We start from the raw sequence: 17,664 nt of genomic DNA on the forward strand, positions 1-17,664 counted from the left end.
CGTCGCAAGCACGGGGTTGTCTTAGGATTCTCTCTCTTCTCCTGCTGCCCTGTCCCCCTGTGCAGGCGCATGCATTCTCTATCTTTCTCAAGTAAATAAATCTTTAAACAAAAATGTGCTGAAAGCTTCCAACTCTTTTTTTTTTTTTAATTTTTTTTTACAAAAAGAGCCTCAAGTTGTTTGAGGCTGTCAAAGCTTTTCTTGCCTGGAGAGTATAGTACTCCCCCAAGAGGAAGCTTGGTGTTTTTAGGTCTGGTTAGCTTCTTCCTTTGGGGTGCCTTGGGGCCAACCTGTAGAACATGTGTCCTCCATCTTCTCTTTGAGAGATGAGTCCTTTTCTTGCTGCTTTTCCAAAACTGCTCTCAAGTTGCTATTGTAACCCCAGAAGCTGGAGGCAGGTAGGAGTAATGGGATTGTTGGGGATGGTGGTTGCCAGCAGTGCCTGCCGTATTCACAGGGACATCTGCTGACAGATATTAGGGAGTTGTCAGCTGCCAGACTGCTGGCCCAGTATTGTCAGACCACTCTGATCGTTAGGGAAAGCTGTTAATAAAGATGTATGTGAAATTTGTAAATGACAAAATAAGTTGAGAATAAAAAATAAGCAGGAAGAGGCTGGGGATAAAGATGTATATGAAATTTGCAGATGTGAAAATGAAAGCACTTTGAAGGTCTCACCAGCGTTCCCCCAGTGCTTCAGCTACCTGATTTGAGTCTGGGCCACAGCAGTGCTCCTATCTTTTTCTGGCATCTGCTCAATGTTTCATATTGTCAATTTAAAAATGTTTCCTTTTCAGTGGGCCTTTCATCTTACCTGATGAGCAAGCCAGAGTTGTCACAATAAAAAAGTTAAAAAGAAATTTTGTGTTCAGTTCTGCTGCTTTCTCAACTGCCTTCTGGTTGGTTCTCTCAGCATCAGATTTGTGGACAAAGCTGATGTGTAGTACACAGGTGGTGTGTTTCTGGAGATTGGCTTTTGAAGCACTTTGGCAATCCTAAGACCACTTATTATTTCTTAACTCTTAACTCTTCTAAGTATGACATAGCAAGGGTTTAGAGAACCTTGTGATGAGATGTCATGTCTTTTGCTGAAAGATTCCATTACTCAGAGCCTGGAGATGGAGGTGTCATTCATTTCATCCTCATGGATAAGCGCGTAGTAGGCTGAGTACCCATGCAGCCAGAGTGGGTTGTCTTTTTTTGGAATCAGAGCAATATATTGGAAAGAGTTTGGGGTTGGAGTGTGCTAGATGTGGCTCAGATTGTAGCTGTGTCACTTCTGGGAAAGTGATTTTATTTCATTTTTGGCATCTGTATAATGAATTAACATATCCTCTCAGCTGTGTTATTTGAGGATTCTGGCAGGCAGTATGCACACCCTGAGGCTGCACATTCAGGCTTCTCTTCTCCCATTTACAGTTGTGAGTATAATTAATATTTGCAACGATCATCTGAAGCCTTCAAGAGAAGATTCAGTTCTTTACAGTAAACTCTGTTTAAGAAGTGATTTAAACACTACATTAGCACATGAGGGGGTATTTTTTTTCTTTCCAAGTTTTGAAATTCCAGTTAACATACACTGTAATATCAATTTCAAGTATAGAATTTAGTGTTTCATCTCTTAACATGCAATACCCAGTATTGAACACAATTGCCCTCCTTAATACCCATGAACTATTTAACCTATTCCCCAACCTACTAGTACACATTTTAAAGGGAGAAAAATGTTTTCATCACTCTTAAGTGATGAAATAGTTTCCTTGGTCATGCCATGCAGGGCTGGATGGAGAATAAATTGGTGAAGATTTCAATTATGTTCATGAAGTAAGGCCCCAGGTTTGTTTAAGAAAAACTTCACTTATAGCAGCCACATAAAAGAGAAAAGCCTTAGAATGTTAGCAGGTCGTGGGGTCATGGAATCTGTTTCTTCATTTTAATTAAGGGTTTACATGCACATAGTTTGAAGGTAACCTCATTCCTTCCCATCCCTGTTACTGTGACTGTGTGAGCATCCTTTGATGAATGTGTGCCTATTTTCTTCTGCAAATGCTTTATCTTCCCTGGTCCTGGTATCCTAGGTTAGGCCTTACCCTAGGGTCATTCTTCTCCAATATGTCAGGGATTTCGTATCCCTTTCCCTTCTGATCGATTCCTTGTCTTAGTTTACCTTTTGGTTTTAGTGGAGGATCTCCTTTAGTAGTCTCCCAACAGCATGGAAGAGTCACATTTTTGTGATTTTTTTTTTTCATGTCTGAAAACATTTTGTTCTGCACTTATACTTTAATAGTTGGGTTATAGAATTCTAAGCTAGCAGTTATCTGCCCCCATCCCTCTGGCCCCCAGAATTTTGAGGACCTTGCTTAATTGTTTTCCAGCTTCCATTGTTGCTGCTGAGAATTGTGATACCTTGCTGATGCTTGATTGACTGTAATCTGGGTTTCTCTTTGGTAATCTTGTATTACTATTTTTGTCTCAGTGTTTTGAAATTTCTTGATGTTGTGTTTTGGTGCAGGTCTTTCCTTCTCACATTTTATGTTCAGGATTTTCTTTTTTCTTTTTTAATATTTTTTGAAGATTTTTTTCTAATTTTTTTTATTTATTTGAGTAATCTGTACACCCATCATGGGGCTTGCATGCTCCTCACACTGAGCCAGCCAGGTGTCCCTATTCTGAAGTTTCTAAATAAATGTCTTTTATGCTAAGAAAATTATATAAAATAACTTGTGGTATACAGCAGTTTTGGAAGAAATGATCTATTTGAATGTAAAAAGCTTTTGGCACTTCACAGCAGAGTAAGAACAGTGAGCCTTTACATGAGTTTTTCCTTAAGAGGAAGTTAGCCAGCAATGACTCACTTATTTGGTAAAAGTGAAAGGAGAAAGATTTTAATCATTTTGTTGTCTGTGTTGCATTCATATGATGGTCTTTGTAGGAGAGGAGACTCTGGAAAGCTGTTACTGTTTTTAAAGATTGTGTAGTGAATGTATTTGGTTTTGTATTGTGAATGGTTGACAAGGCTAAAAATTATTTTAGATAGGCCATGTCAGTTTTGGATACTATGAGAGGGGTGTGTGTGTATTTTAAGCTTACTGTTGAGATTCTGTGTGATACATTGGAGCTAGTGTTGCATAAAACACAAAAAGTAGGATGCCTAGCACATACTCAGTTTTAACTGGGAAATATATTTGTTTTCTTGAAACTGATTTGTCTTTAGTGTTGGATAGAAAGTACCTATATAAGAAAACAAAATATATTTTCTGGTTAGTATTAGGACATAGCTCACAGTTATACAAATTTGCAATAAGAAAGCATATATTAAAAATCATTGCTGAAGCACCTGGATGGCAGAATCATGGCAGTGTCTGACCTGATTTTGGCTTAGGTCATGATCTCAGGGTCCTGAGATGGAGCTCCGAGTTAGGTTCTGTGCTCAGGCAGTTCGTTTAAGATTCTCACTGCCTCTTCCTTTGCTCCTGTCTCCACTCCCTCTCTCTCTAAAATCAGTCTTTAAAAAAAATCATTGCTGTCATTGATAGAAATAGTGGGTGACTATTTTTTTCCAACATTTTTATCGTGAAAATTTTCAGTATACAGAGAAACTGAAAAAAGTTCACAGTGAACATCTACATGTAAACTGCCAAAATTCTATAATTAAACTTTTTTTTTTTTTTTTTTTTTTTTTAAAGAGAGATCGTGCACAAAGTGTCAGGATGTGGGATTGGGAGAGAGAGGATCTTATGCAGGCTCTATGCCCAGTGCAGAGCCCCACACAAAGCTCAATCTCATGACCCTGAGCTCATGACCTGAGCTGAAAGCAAGTCAGATGGTTAACCAACTGAACCACCCAGGCATCCCTAAATTAAACCTTTAAAAATCAACTTATTTTTTTAAAGTTTTATTTAAGTAATTTGTATCCCCCTGTGGGGTTTGAACTCTTGACCCTGAGCTCAAGAGTCATGTGCTCCACTGACAGCCAGGCAGGCACCCCTAAAATCCTCTTTAAAATTAATATTTTAGGGCATCTGGGTGGCTCAGTCGGTTAAGGGTCGGCCCTCAGCTCAGGTCATAATCCCAGGGGCCCTGGGATCTAGTTCTGCATAGAGGCTCCCTGCTCCGTGGGAGTCTGTTTTTCCCTCTACCCCTCCTCCCATCTTGTTTTTTAAATGTGTTTCAAAGTAGGTTGTGGATGTTAATACACTTTACTCGTTTAGTTCAGTGTACATATCATTAATATATGTTTGCAGTTCTGTTTTAGTTTTCTTTTTAGGTGAAATTTACATATGATGCACACATTTTAAGTGTACTGTTTGGTTGCATTCTGACAGGTGTATGCACATAGTAGCTTCTTGGAATCATCTCATCCCCTTCTATAAGAAGACACCTTCAGGTGATTAAGAGACTTAGGGCCAGCTGGAGGGATTTCTGCAGCAGTAGGCCTTGGGCCTCCATTAGAAGAACGAAAAGCATAGGTTGACCATTCATTGGTTTTGTGTGAAGGACTTTACCTTTTTTCAGTGGATGTGGTTGGTCAAAAGAGTGCTTCTAAGTCAGAGAATCTCTCTGTGAAGGGCTGTATACCTGGATCTTCCTTGTTTTGATTTTATACTATATTTGTGGAGGCTCATTCAGGTTGGCAACTTCCATTTTGCATGCAATCCGAGCTCCAAGCTCCTTGTGCATTTTGAATAGTGACAAAATGGTCTTAGACTTTCTTACTAGGAACAGTGGTAGGCTGGAACGCCTGGGTGGTTCAGTGGTTTTGGCTCAGGTCGTGATTCCAGGGTCCTGGGATTGAGTCCCACATCGGGCTGCCTGCATAGAGCCTGCTTCTCCCTCTGTCTATATATCTCTGCCTTTCTCTGAGTATCTCTCATGAATCGATAAATAACATCTTAAAAAAAAAAAAAAGGAATAGTGATAGACTTTTTAGAGACTCTATTTTCTTCACTTTTTTCATGAATTCATTGTGTGTTTTCACTTCCTCAAATAGCTGCTGCTTTTGCAGAATCAGTTTATCCTATTGGGATCAATGAGATGCTGGTACTTGGTGGGCATACTTGTGGCCCAGTTATGGTGATGGAAGCATTCCACCTGAGCAAAGTGGCTGTTTGTTATTTTTACTTACAGTTGACATAGCAGTTAAAATGAATTTCAGAATAACACAGAAAAATCTGGGAGGGTCTTTTCACTCTTCAAACTGAAAGTAGCTGAGCTTGGGAGTTGCCTGGTTTGGACAATGGAGTCAGGATTCATATCCAGATCTGGGGTTGTGCCCACTCTGCTACACAGGACTGTGTGACATTTTGGCCAGTAGTATCTTTATCAGCATCTTCATAATGAATGCCATGCAGGACATTTTGGGGAGTGAAACCGAGGAACACAAAGTACATGACAGTTCTAAGAAGGACCTCTATGACTGACTTGATCCTTGTAAAAGGGAAATTTCTTTGTGGCTCAAAAAAAGCATCATTTAAAACTAGTGCATTTCAGGGTGCCTGGGTGCCTCACTTGGTTAAGTGCCTGACTCTTGACGTCGGCTCAAGTTATGATCTCAAGGTGGTGAGATTGAGCCCTGTGTGGTTGGGCTCCACTGCTCAGCGGGGAGCCTCCTTGAGGTTCTCTCTCTACTCTGCCCCTTTCTCTAATAAATAAATTAAGAAAAACCAAACATTAATTTCCTGGGAGTTATTCATTCTCTTTCTCCCTTAAAAACAAAATATATGTACACTTCTAACCACAGTCCAATAATGTCATTTAAATTTTTCTAATTTTCTTAATACTCAGCTTTTTTGTTTTAAGATTTAATTATTTATTTGAGAGAGCGCATGTGAGCAGAAGGTGGAAGGCAGAGGGAGACGGACAGAGAGAATCTCAGACTCCCCACTGAGTACAGAGCCCAACATAGGGCTCGATCCCAGGACCCTGAGATCCATGACCTGAGCCAAAATCAAGAGTCAGATGCTCACCTGAGCCACCCAGGTGGACTTGTTTTTAAACTCGAGGTGTAATTTATGCACAAACACTCATGTATTAAGTATTCAGTTAGACGGATTTTGACTATTGTATATACTCATGTGATTACCACCTGAATCAAAATCAAGCACTTCGATCATCCCAGACACTTTCCTTCCACCCTCACCAAACCACCCTCCCTTTTCTGCCTCCATAGGTATACTTACATGCTAGGTATTGAAAATGAGATTGTACAATGTGTGCTCTTTTATGTGTCTGGCATCTTTTAAAAGTTCAACATGGTTTGAGATTTATTCATGTTTTTTCTTTTTTGATACTGAGTAGTGTATATTTGGATGTATTGTCATTTATCCATTCTCCTTTTGATGTACATTTGGATTATTTCCTATTTTTTGTCTATTATGAATAAATTTGGGTGAAGTGAACATTTTTCTTTTAAGTCTTATTGTGGATGTATGTTTTTATTCTTCTAGGGCAAATATCTAAGAGTGAACTCTGGGTCCTATAAAAAGTATTTCTCTAGCTTTATGAGAAGTTGTGCTGTTTGACATTCCCATGAACTAAGTGTGAGTGAGCCCTTGTAATAAATGAGAAGTAGTATCTCAGACACTTTAAAAAAATTGTTTTTAAAGATTTATTTATTTTAGAGAGAGAGGTGCGGAGAGGGCCAGAGGGTAGGGAGAGAATCATCAGATTCCCCCCTGAGTTTGTGTAGTAAAGTGGGGCTTGATCTCATGACCCTAAGATCATGACCTGAGCTGAAACCTTGAGTCGACACTTAACTGTACCACCCAGGTGCCCCTTTCAGATACTTTTAGAAAGCAATTTTATTGAGGTATAATTTACATATACTAAAAGTTATCTTTTAAAGCATATGGTGTGGTGTGTTTAGACAGAAGCATACAGTTGAGTAACACCACTACAGCCAAGTGACTTCCTTCTCTTGAAAAGTTCCCTCATGCCCTTTGGCCCCTAAGCACCACTAATTGGTTTGCTATCATTGAAGATTAGGTTGGTCTTTACTAGAGTTTCTTATCAGTGAATTTAGCGTGTATATAAAATTTTATATATATATATAAATTTGTTTAAATTTTATTAAGTAGGCTTCATGTTCAACATGGGGGTTTGACCTCACAACCCTGAGATCGAGTAGCATGCTCCACCAACTGAGCCAGCCCAGCACCCTCAGCATGTGTTCTTATGTCTGACTTCTGCATCTTACAGTTTTTTTGAGACTTATCCTATGTTGTGTGTATCAGCAGTTAATCTTTTTGGTTGCTGACTAGTATTTTATTGTATGGCTATAGTAGTTTGCTGGTGGACATTTGGTCATTATGAATAAACCTGCTATGAACATAGCAGCTCAGAGACCATCTCTTAGCCTCCCTTGAGAATAAGCCTCTGTTCTGTGTTGGAATGGGGAGGCAGGAAGGGGAGCTAGACGTCTTCTGCCTGTTCACCAAATAGACTCTAGGCACTCTTCCACTGTAGCCCTCTGTAAACTCCTGGAAGCAAGTGCTAACAGTTTCCAGGTGTTGAGGAAGGGCTGTTCCTGGTAGCTTCTCAGCTCTCCTCACTGTTGGCTGCGATGCAGCTATTTTGAGTCTGCCAACTCATTTTTCACTTTTGCCTTTTAGGTTCTAAAGTGTTGTCTTCTTTCCCATTCTTCATCCGTGTGACTTTACATCTTTTACTTATTAATCTGATTTATTGTCACTTTGGATGGCAAACGTATATGTTCAACTTGCTGTCTTAACTCAGATCTTTTTACTGTAGTAGCCTTAGTGTTTGACATGTTTGCCCCCTCCCCTTTTAATTCGCTGTAATAACCAACACTGTGATGAGCATTGTTATAGTTGGTCTGTTCCAGTCCATACTTTTAATGCCAGATTGTACCCCAGGAAAGTGTACTAATTTGTATTCCCACAGGACAGGTATTTCTTTATGTTGAGTATACTCTCAGTTGAACTTTCTCCTTTGTTTTTTCCTTCTCCCCCCAAATACCACCTACCTTTACTCCCCTCACATACATTCTTGCACATCAGGTCTAGAAATGAAGCCATATTTTTGTGGAGGTTAGACAAGGCCACCGTGGTGTCAGATTTTGACTGCAGTCAGGGCTGGAACATTGCCTTGTTCCTCACTGCACACTTGGTTCCTCCCAGTGCCAGGCCTGAAAGTGGGTTTGAATTAAGGCCTTTTTTCCTTTTCTTTTAAAATTTTACAATAGTTTCAGGTGTACAAACATAGTGATTCAACATTTCTATGTGTTGCTCATTGCTTAGCACAGTAAGTCTGCTCACCGTCTTTCACCATGCAGTGTTTTTACAGTATTCTTGATTATATTCCCTGTACTGTAGTTTTCATCTCCATGACAGACTATTTTATAACTAGAAGTTTGTATCTCTTAATCCTCTTTCACCTATTTTACCCATCACCATTCCCCCTACCCCCAGCCTGGCATCTCATTTTGTTTTTTAGATTGTACATGTATATGAAATCATTGGATCATATGGTATTTGTCTTTCTCAATCTGACTTATTTCACCTAACATAATACCTTTTAGGTCTATCCATGTTGTTGCAAATGACAAGATCTCATTCGTTTTTTATGGCTGAGTAATACTCCTGTGTGTGTGTGTGTTTGTGTGTGTATATTTGTACGTACGTACATCCACATACAGACGTATATACAATATCTTCTTTATCCCTTCTGTCTTTGGATACTTGGGTTGCTTCCATAACTTGGCTATTGTAAATAATGCTACAATAAGCAGGAGTGTTGGGGGAAATGGGGCCAGGGACCACGATGACCCTTGGAAGACCTTAGAAGCTGGGGGTGCAGCTGGGGACAGAGGCTGCTTGGAAGAGCCAAAAAGGGGGAAATCAGAACCTGCCTGTCCCCTCAGGACAGCACCAAACACACATTTTCTGGTAGGACTTCTGCACAAGCCCAGGCCGGAGAGGTGCGTGAACCAGGCAGCCTACTTACACCCCAGGAAAAGCAGCACTGTTCTCTCTGCACTGTCAGGTCCTCCAGGAGAAAATTATTTATAATGTGTGGTTGGTTTTGTGATAATTGTCAAAGCATATTATTTTTATTACTGTTGTGTTATTATTATTTATTATTGTAATTTCAGTTTGCTTCTGCTGGAGAATCTCAGCAGGAGCTGGCAACTTGACTGTCTCCTTCTCCACCAGGCTCTACCTCTGAAAGTGCTGGGAACCTCTTAGCACCTGCCAGGGACCCCCCTCACTGTTAAATATTTATTTATTGTTGACAATGGAGCTGGTTTCCTAGATAGGAATGATGTACTCAATCCTTGTTTCCCTGTATGTATACTGTTTTTATTTTCTTTGGTTAAATACCCAGTAGTGGAACTTTTGGATCATGTGGTATGTCTATTTTTAACTTTTTGAGGATCCTCCATACTATTTTCTGTAGTGGCTGCACCAATTTTACATTCCCACCAACAGTGGACCAGGGTTCCCCTTTCTCCTCATCCTTGCCAACACTTAAAATTTCTTGTCTTTTTGATACTAGCTATTCTCACTGGTGCAGGGTAAGATCTCATTGTGGTTTTGATATGCTTTTCCCTGATGGTGAATGATGTGGATCATCTTTTCATGTGTCTGTGAGCCATCTGTATGTCTTCTTTGGAAAGATGTCTATTCAGGTCTTCTGTCCATTTCTTAACTGGATTGTTTGTTTATTTGGTGTTACTTATGTATTTTGGATATTAACCCCCTATCAAATTTTTCATTTGCAGATCTTGTCTCCCAGTAACTAGGTTGTCTTTGTTTTGTCATGGTTTCCTTTTCTGTGCAGAAGCTTTTTATTTTTGTGGGTGTGTGTTTTTAAGATTTATTTCTTTTAGCGAGACAAAGAGAACACAGGAGGGAGGGCAGAGGGAAAGGAGAAACCCAAGTAGATTCCTTTAGTGCAGAGTTGGGAGCTTGGCAGGGGGCTCAATTCCATGACCTTAAGATTATGACTTGAGCCAAAACCAAGAGTTGGATGCTCAGTCGAGTACACCACCCAAGCACCCCTGTGCAAAAGCTTTTTGGTTTGATGTAGACCTAATAGTTTGTTTTTGCTTTTGTTTCCCTTGCTTGAGAGATCCATAAATATGTTGCTAAGGCCAATGTCTAAGAGATTAATTACTACCTATGTTTTCTTTTAAGAGTTTTAAGATTACAGGTCTCATATTTAGGTCTTTAATCCATTTTATTTTTGTGTATGGTGTAAGAAAGTGGTTCAGTTTCATTCTTTTGCATGTAGCTGTCCAGTTTTTTCAACACCATTTATTTTAAAAACTATCTTTTCCCCACTGTATATTGTCTCCTTTGTTGTAGATTAATTGGCCATAAAAGCATGGGTTTATTTCTGGGTTCTCTATTCTGTTCATTGATCTATGTGTCTATTTTTGTGCCAGTATCATACTGTCTTGATCACCGTAGCTTTGTAATATGTCTTGAAATCTGAGATTATGATACCTCCAGCTTTGTTCTCATTTCTCAAGATTTCTTTGGCTATTTGAAGTCTTTTGTGGTTCTACACATAAATTTTAGGATTGTTTGTTCTAGTTCTGTGAAAAACACTGTTGATATTTTGATAGGGATTGTGTTGAATCTGTAGATTGCTTTTGGTGTAAGGACATTTTGATGATATTCTTCCAGTCCATGATTGTGGTGTATTTTTCCATTTGTTTGTGTTGCCTTCAGTTTTTTTCCCCAAGTCTTTCACCTCCTTGGTTAAATTTATTCCTAAGTATCTTATTCTTTTTGGTACAGTTGTAAATGGGCCTCCTTTCTTAATTTCTCTATTACCTTATTATTAGTGTGTAGAAACACAACAGATTTATGTATATTTCATATCCTACAATTTTACTGAATTCATTTATTCTAATTTTTGATGGAGTCTTTAGAGTTTTCTCTATATAGTGCCGTGTCATCTGCATGACAGTTTTACTTCTTTCTTACCATTTTGGATGCCTTTTATTTTTTCTTGTCTGACTGCTGTGGTTAGAACTTCCAGTATTATGTTGAATAACAGTGATGAGAGTGGACATCCTTATCTTGTTCTTGATCTTAACAGGAAAAGCTCTGGATTTCTCATGGCCATTGACTTTTTTGTTTCAGGTTATACTCCTGGCACTCCTTACAAAGTGTCCTGTTCCCCCACCAGCGGGGCAGTGCCACCATACTCCTCCTCCCCTAACCCCTACCAGACTGCTGTGTACCCTGTGCGAAGTGCCTACCCCCAGCAGAGCCCCTACGCACAGGTAGGCCTGGGGTGTGCTGTGGGTCTCTTAATGGTGCTCATGGGTATTGTGTGTATGGGAAGGGTTGGTTCTCTCTGGGCTCTCTGATCCATGGGGCGTGGACCCCTGTGGCAGTTGTCTCTCCTCTTCTCCACAGCAAGGCACGTACTACACACAGCCCCTGTACGCAGCACCCCCTCACGTCATCCACCACACCACAGTGGTGCAGCCCAATGGCATGCCGGCGACAGTGTACCCTGCTCCCATCCCTCCACCTAGAGGCAACGGCGTCACCATGGGCATGGTGGCTGGGACCACTATGGCCATGTCAGCAGGTGAGTCCTTGACCCTGGGTCGCCTGTTTTATAATGGCATGAGAGCCAAGGGAAGGGAGAGCTCACTAATTCTCTCTGATCCTTAGTTTGATTTTTCGTGGCTCGAATTGCATGGAAGGACATACGATTCAGGAAAGGAATAGCATATGATCTTTTTTTTCCCCTTCCCTTCATTTCCTCCTCTTGTCCTTTCAGTTGAGAGGAGACTGAGTGTGGAGTTGAGAGTGATAAGCCAAGAACCAAGTACCCTCCCTGTAGGCACGAGTGGATAGTGATCTCTGTATTTGATGACTGAGCTGAGCCCTTGGCAGTAGGGCTGAGGAGTGGCTGGTCCCCCTGAGGAGCACACCAAACTTGAGCAGGAGGGGATTATTTTGATCTAGGTGGGCTGGCCCTTCTGGTACCTCCCTTTAGTGTGGGCTCCCTTTGCAGGGCAAGTTGTGTGAATGTTAGTGTTTACATGTTGTGTATGATCAGAGTTCTGATAGCACTGTAGGTCAAGATTACCCCTTTTTACTTTCAAAGCAGGCCAGCCCAGAGCTCTCTTGCCAGGCAGCATGGAGCTGTTTGGTTATAGGCAGCCTTGTGTGTGGGTGGTACTGCCTGCCACTGACACAGCTGCTCTTTCTTCCAGGTACCCTGCTGACCGCCCACTCCCCAACTCCTGTTGCCCCCCACCCAGTCACTGTGCCCACATATCGGGCCCCAGGAACTCCCACCTACAGCTACGTGCCCCCTCAGTGGTGATCACCCTGCAAACGTAAGTGACCGGGAAGCCTGTGTCAGCTCTTGACTAAGGTGCCTTTTTTCAGTACAGAATGGCACATCTACCATATTTTAAGCACTAATGAGAAAAATGCTACCTCTTAACCTAAGAGCAATGTGGTATTTAAATTTTTGTTCTTACTGACTCTACAAAGTTGAAGGAAGGAAACCATTGACTACTTGCTTTGTACCCTATAGACTTTATTCTTTTCCTGTTCCATGCTCTAATCTCCCACTGCTTTCTGTAGGAAACAGGATTCTAATTGTAACTGGAAGTGTCTCTGAGGTCCATGGGAACTGGAAGCAATAGCCTTTCCTGCTACTGCCCTTTCTGGTCCTAATGGATTTTGTCTTCCTTGAGTTGAATGAAACACCTCGATTTCTGGAGCAGCGGTGTCAGAGGCACTCTTTGTTGACTCCATGTCTCTCTCTCTCCCTTCCAGATTTGAGGATGGAGCTGTGCAGTCACATCATGGAGGTTCCACAGCTGGTGCTGCAGGCCTCGCGCCTCCAACCTGGACTTTCTTCTTAATGCTCTCGACACTTAGCTAAACACTACTATGGCCCGGCCCAGCAGGTCCAGTGCCATTAGTCTCCAACTAACTCTGTGGGTTGGTCTTAAAGTAAATCCTGTTTTGTGGGCTGCCTGGCAATTTTTTAGCTAACTGTAATGATAAAAAGGGGAGTATTAATCTATTCTGAATCATATCTAGTTGAATGCATGTTTAAAAAAACAAACACAAAAACAAAGCTTGCTCAATCTACCTGCAGTGACTGATGCAAAACCATCATATGCAAACCCAAAGGAATGGAAAAGCATTTTATAACATGTATCACTAATGCACTGTTGTAATGTATCCAGAGTCTTAAAGTTATAAGTGTTAAAGTGAATTTCTTCATAGAGTATCTGAAATCCCTTAGATGATTCTTCAGCCTTTGGGGTTGAGGTGGGTTGCCAGTTGATAACGTGGACTTTGACTTTTCAGCATTCTGTTTTTTTCACACTGACTGCACGGAATGGGGGAGAGTATGGGGAGGGCCACCACTGCCTGGGATGCAGCCAGTTTACTGGGCATCTCTTTCTTGCCGTTTAGTCTTGCCAGGGCATTGTGGTATGGACATTCTTAAAGATGATCATAAAAGTGTAGAGTTGTGTGGCCAGTACAGTTAGGGGCAAGAAGTGGTGTCTGTATCAGCAAAGCACTTTTCTCTGCCATCTAAGTTTTCTTTAGCTTCTTATAAGCCTCTTACAGATAGAGGTTTTCTGTATCTTTACTGGAAAAGTCCTATGTAGAACAGAAATTATTTTTCTGGGATGGAAGGTACATGAAGGAGAAACAGCCACACTTGGAGGACGTATTTGCTTCTCCTTTATTTAGCTTAGAAAACCATTCCCCCCCTCCACACCTCCCCTGAAATGTTTCAGTCCATTGAAAACATATGTAGGCGTTGCTGTCGTCTCGTCTCCCCCCACCAAAGAAGGGCAAAGATTTCAGCTGTTATGAAGAAAGTTGTATATTTAAGAACTATTTTAAACGGGAACAAAACTTTATTTAAAGTTGTTTCTTTAAGGAGGCAGGCCTGTGGCTGTGTTGGGGCCCGTCCACCTGATGGAGACTTGTCATCTGAAACCATTTGGAGGTGGCTCCTGGAAATGGGTCTGTGGAGGTGTGAGGGAAGGGCTGGTACCTCGTCTGTGAGCCTTGTCTGCCATGTCTTGTAGCTGAGGGCTTTTAGCACAAAGCAGGTATGGACAACATAGGGCCAGGCAGAATCAGAATATATTTGCCTGCTGGGATTTATTTGGAAAGGACTTTTTGTGTTTAAGGTCTGAATATTGTATATAAGAAACAAAGAGGATTTATGCTCAGCTTGTATTGAGGGAGTGTGTGTTCAAAGAAGGGGTGGGAGGGTGAGGGTTTTGTTCCCTTTCAGCAGTCTGTCAGGTGGGGGTGTGCTCCTGTTCACCCCATCATTGTTTCAAGTGTTGTGGGCTTTGGTTGGGGAGGGGACCCTACTCTTCTGTCTCTGGCAGCTAGGTCAGGGCTCTGGCACTGGTTTGGCATTTGGCCTCATTTGTTGAGTGGGACACCTGAACTCTGAGCCTTTGGTAACCTTGTTTTTTTATGGTAAGTATCCCATAATTTTCTTTTTCACATTTTATTTTATAAGAAGTTTAGGAATATTTTTGCATGGATCATTGTAAACAGAAGATTCCTTATTCCTAATGTCTATTAATGTAGTGTGCTTACTGATAAGTTCTTTAAATTGCTCATTAGCACTTAACCCACATGTGTGTTTGAGAGAGAGCAAGCGAGATTGTATATGTGTGAACCATTTACTCCAGGCATATGGTTTGTGTCCAGTTCTTCAACTCTTTGTTGGTAATTCCATCTGTATAATAGATGGTTTGTAATAAATATCTGATAGGTTGTAAGGGATCCAGGGCTGAACTGACCAAGTAACAGAAAAGTCAGTTTCCCCAGTTTAGTGTAATAGATTAGGAGAAAATACGATTTTAGTGTATGCTTTAAAAAAAGCCCTAGCACCAGAATGGGAACACACACACACACACACACACACACACACACACACACACACACACACACACACAACTATATGTAAGGGATGGAATTATTTGAATTGAACAGAAAGAAGTTACATAGGATGCTTCATTGGGCTTGCTTAAGACATGGCACACACAGGGTGAGTGTTTTCACAAGCACTGAATTGTGTTTTTGAGAGCAAGGAGGGTGGGTTGCATTTTGCTCCCATTTACATCAGCTTCATAAACTTTCCCTTACGATTTTTTAAAATGTTTTTCCCTTTTGTGAAGGTGTGTTTGAAGACTTTATCAAATATTTTTGCATAATGGAATACATCTGGAAATCTTTTCAGTTTTGAACCTATCAGGGCATAGCTATCAAATATGATAATGAAAGGTAGATCTTGTCTAGCAGGTAAGAATTTGGACATATGAATAGTAGCAAAACTATCATAGGTTGTAATTTTAACAGCATTGAATTCCAGTAAAATTAACTAAGGAATAGATTTCTATTATAAAGTTCATAATTTGATATCTCAAGCATAATAGTGGAACATCCAGAGAAACTTAACTTTGGTCGGGGGGGGGGGATGTGACATTCCTAATTTGAGAGTCTTTCAGCTGAATTATGGTTCTCTTAGAAGTGGAGATAGGCAAGCAAAGGACCTAATTTTTTTAAACAAGAATGTCGTCATGGGTATTTAAATTTTTGTTCTACAGCTTTTCTGCTAAGGTTTAGGAGGTCTGTTTTTCTGGTTATGGGGATTTTGTTTTGATCCAGGCTGGTGACTTGAGTGTTTAGTAATGAGCGATGGTCCCATTAGCTTGCTGCCTCTGAAAAGTGAGACTATCATCAGGGCCAGGTCCATTCATGTGATAGGCACAGAGGCAAGGTATTTCCAGAACCTTTTAGATCTCTTGTGTTAAATCTTTTTAGAACATTCTTGTTGGTATGGTTATTAGGCCTGCCAGTTGCTATTCTGTGAATCTGTGTCTTTTGAGTGCTATGCAAATGTAGTATTTACAGGAGATGAGAGAGGTCTTGAACCTTGGGCTGGGCACCTGGTTGGTGGACATCTTGCCCTTCCCATGCTGGGCATATAGTGCCTTGCTCCATCTGGCGGCACCATCACTTCTATAATGAGAGGAAGTACATTTTTAAGGCACTTTGGATATGCTGATATCTGGCCCAGGGGTTGCTATGAGTGTGCCTGCCAGTTGGTAGTAAAAAGTGGCAAACACCAACCACATCTATATTGGGGCCTACTTCAAAATGGAAATCCAGACTTCTTCACCTGTTCTTGTAAACATTTGGAAACAATATTTCTCTAATTGGGCCACCTTCTCCCCATCTGGCAGCTAATGGCTGGATATCCCAGTCATTGCCAACCTGAGTATTGCCCAGACAGGACAGGATGCCTGTCTGACCCCTCAGCAGGCTCGCAGGCAGTTTTAAGGGTGAATGGCTTGAGGGTGGGGGGCAGCTTCTGGTTCTTCTCTGGTGCTTTCTAAGAATGGGTGGGGGTATCTGTAGAGGAGTGTGGTTGGCTCAGGGGAAGAGCAGACTGCTTAGCTCTCTTCTCTCTAGCATGTCTCAAATGTTTGTGTTTTTTCCCTGAGCTGCTTATTATTCAGCCTGAGCTTTCCTGAAGGTCCTTCAGACTTCTTTTGAACAGACTTGCAGATGACCTGCTACAGAGGAGGGTCTGATCTTTTTGGGTAGAAAGTTGCAAAGTTGGATCTTAACGTGTTTCAGAGGATTTGTCCTCCCTCCTCAACCCCTATTCATTTGAAGAACAGAAAATCCTAGGGGTAACCTTATTTGAATCCCAAAGACTAAAGTCTGCTCACTTGGGACAGGGACAGAAGAGAGGCAGGCGTCTGTTCGGGGAGCCTGCAGTGGTCTTCAGGAGCTCCCACAGCTGGTGTTTTGGAGGTGAGCCTTGTCAGTATCCCCCTGGGTCTTTATGTAGGCTAGTGGTCAGTAAAATAGTTGGGCTCTGCTTTGCTCCTGGCAGGGTTGCTGTGATGGAGGAGAGCCCCCAAGGAGCCACATGGATTCAGACTGACTAGGAAATGGTTCCTTTTTTTTTTTTTTTTTAATTTTTAAATACTGGGTTTTTTTTTAGACCGTTCTTGGTACTTTTTTTAAGCTTAAGTCAGCATTGTCTTCCAGTGTTAAAGGCATCCCTCACCTCTGCATTGAACTTACGGTGTCAATCAATATAAACGAATGGAACATCCATCTTGAGCCAGTTCCATTATGTGTAAATTCATACTATTTTAATTTTTTATGCAATCTGATGAGTAGATGAGCTCAGATTTAAAATTCTTAAAAGCACGTTTATTGTAACAAGAATTGTTATGTATTAATACTGCAGTTTTCAATAAAGATTGACTTGTGTTGCATATTGCGGTTTTTAAATTTTTTTCCCCTGTAGGTTTTATTTTGAGGTCGCATGGCCTTGCTGGGAGGTGATGTAGCTTCTTTCAAGTTAGGAAATCCAGGGTTTGGGGGCAGAGGCCCTTGTGGTGCTCAGCCCCAGGGACCTTGTGTTGGGTGTAAGGGTGTGTGGAGGCAACAGGTTGTGGGGACTGTCTCCCCAAGAGGAAGGGAAGGAAAGCTGGCCCTCTTCCTCTTCTGGTCCTCTGGCCTGGGTCCTCCTGGGAGGACACATTCTCCATTTCACTGAGGAGGATGCTAAGACCCAGAAAGATTGCAGACTGCCTGACCCTCAAATTCACATTTGCTAAACTTTAGCTAAACATTGACTCTGGGAGCA

At 41.3% G+C, this 17,664-nt stretch overlaps 1 protein-coding gene across 4 annotated transcripts in view; it reads left to right on the top strand.

The window, feature by feature from the left end:
• Window positions 1-17,290, top strand: part of FAM168B (family with sequence similarity 168 member B) — a 43,381-nt gene extending 26,091 nt beyond the window's left edge. For all 4 annotated transcript variants that reach the window (XM_055316393.1, XM_055316392.1, XM_055316395.1 and 1 more), the window contains 4 exons: window positions 11,115-11,257; window positions 11,394-11,571; window positions 12,206-12,331; window positions 12,780-17,290. In XM_055316393.1, coding sequence (XP_055172368.1) covers window positions 11,115-11,257; window positions 11,394-11,571; window positions 12,206-12,318 — 434 coding nt within the window. In that variant the 3' untranslated portion in view covers window positions 12,319-12,331; window positions 12,780-17,290. The remainder of the gene's footprint in view (window positions 1-11,114; window positions 11,258-11,393; window positions 11,572-12,205; window positions 12,332-12,779) is intronic.
• Window positions 17,291-17,664: the final 374 nt, after the last annotated feature.

Source organism: Nyctereutes procyonoides, unplaced genomic scaffold (assembly GCF_905146905.1).
Source record: "Nyctereutes procyonoides isolate TBG_1078 unplaced genomic scaffold, NYPRO_anot_genome, whole genome shotgun sequence".
In the NCBI taxonomy this organism is placed as follows: Eukaryota; Metazoa; Chordata; class Mammalia; order Carnivora; family Canidae; genus Nyctereutes; species Nyctereutes procyonoides.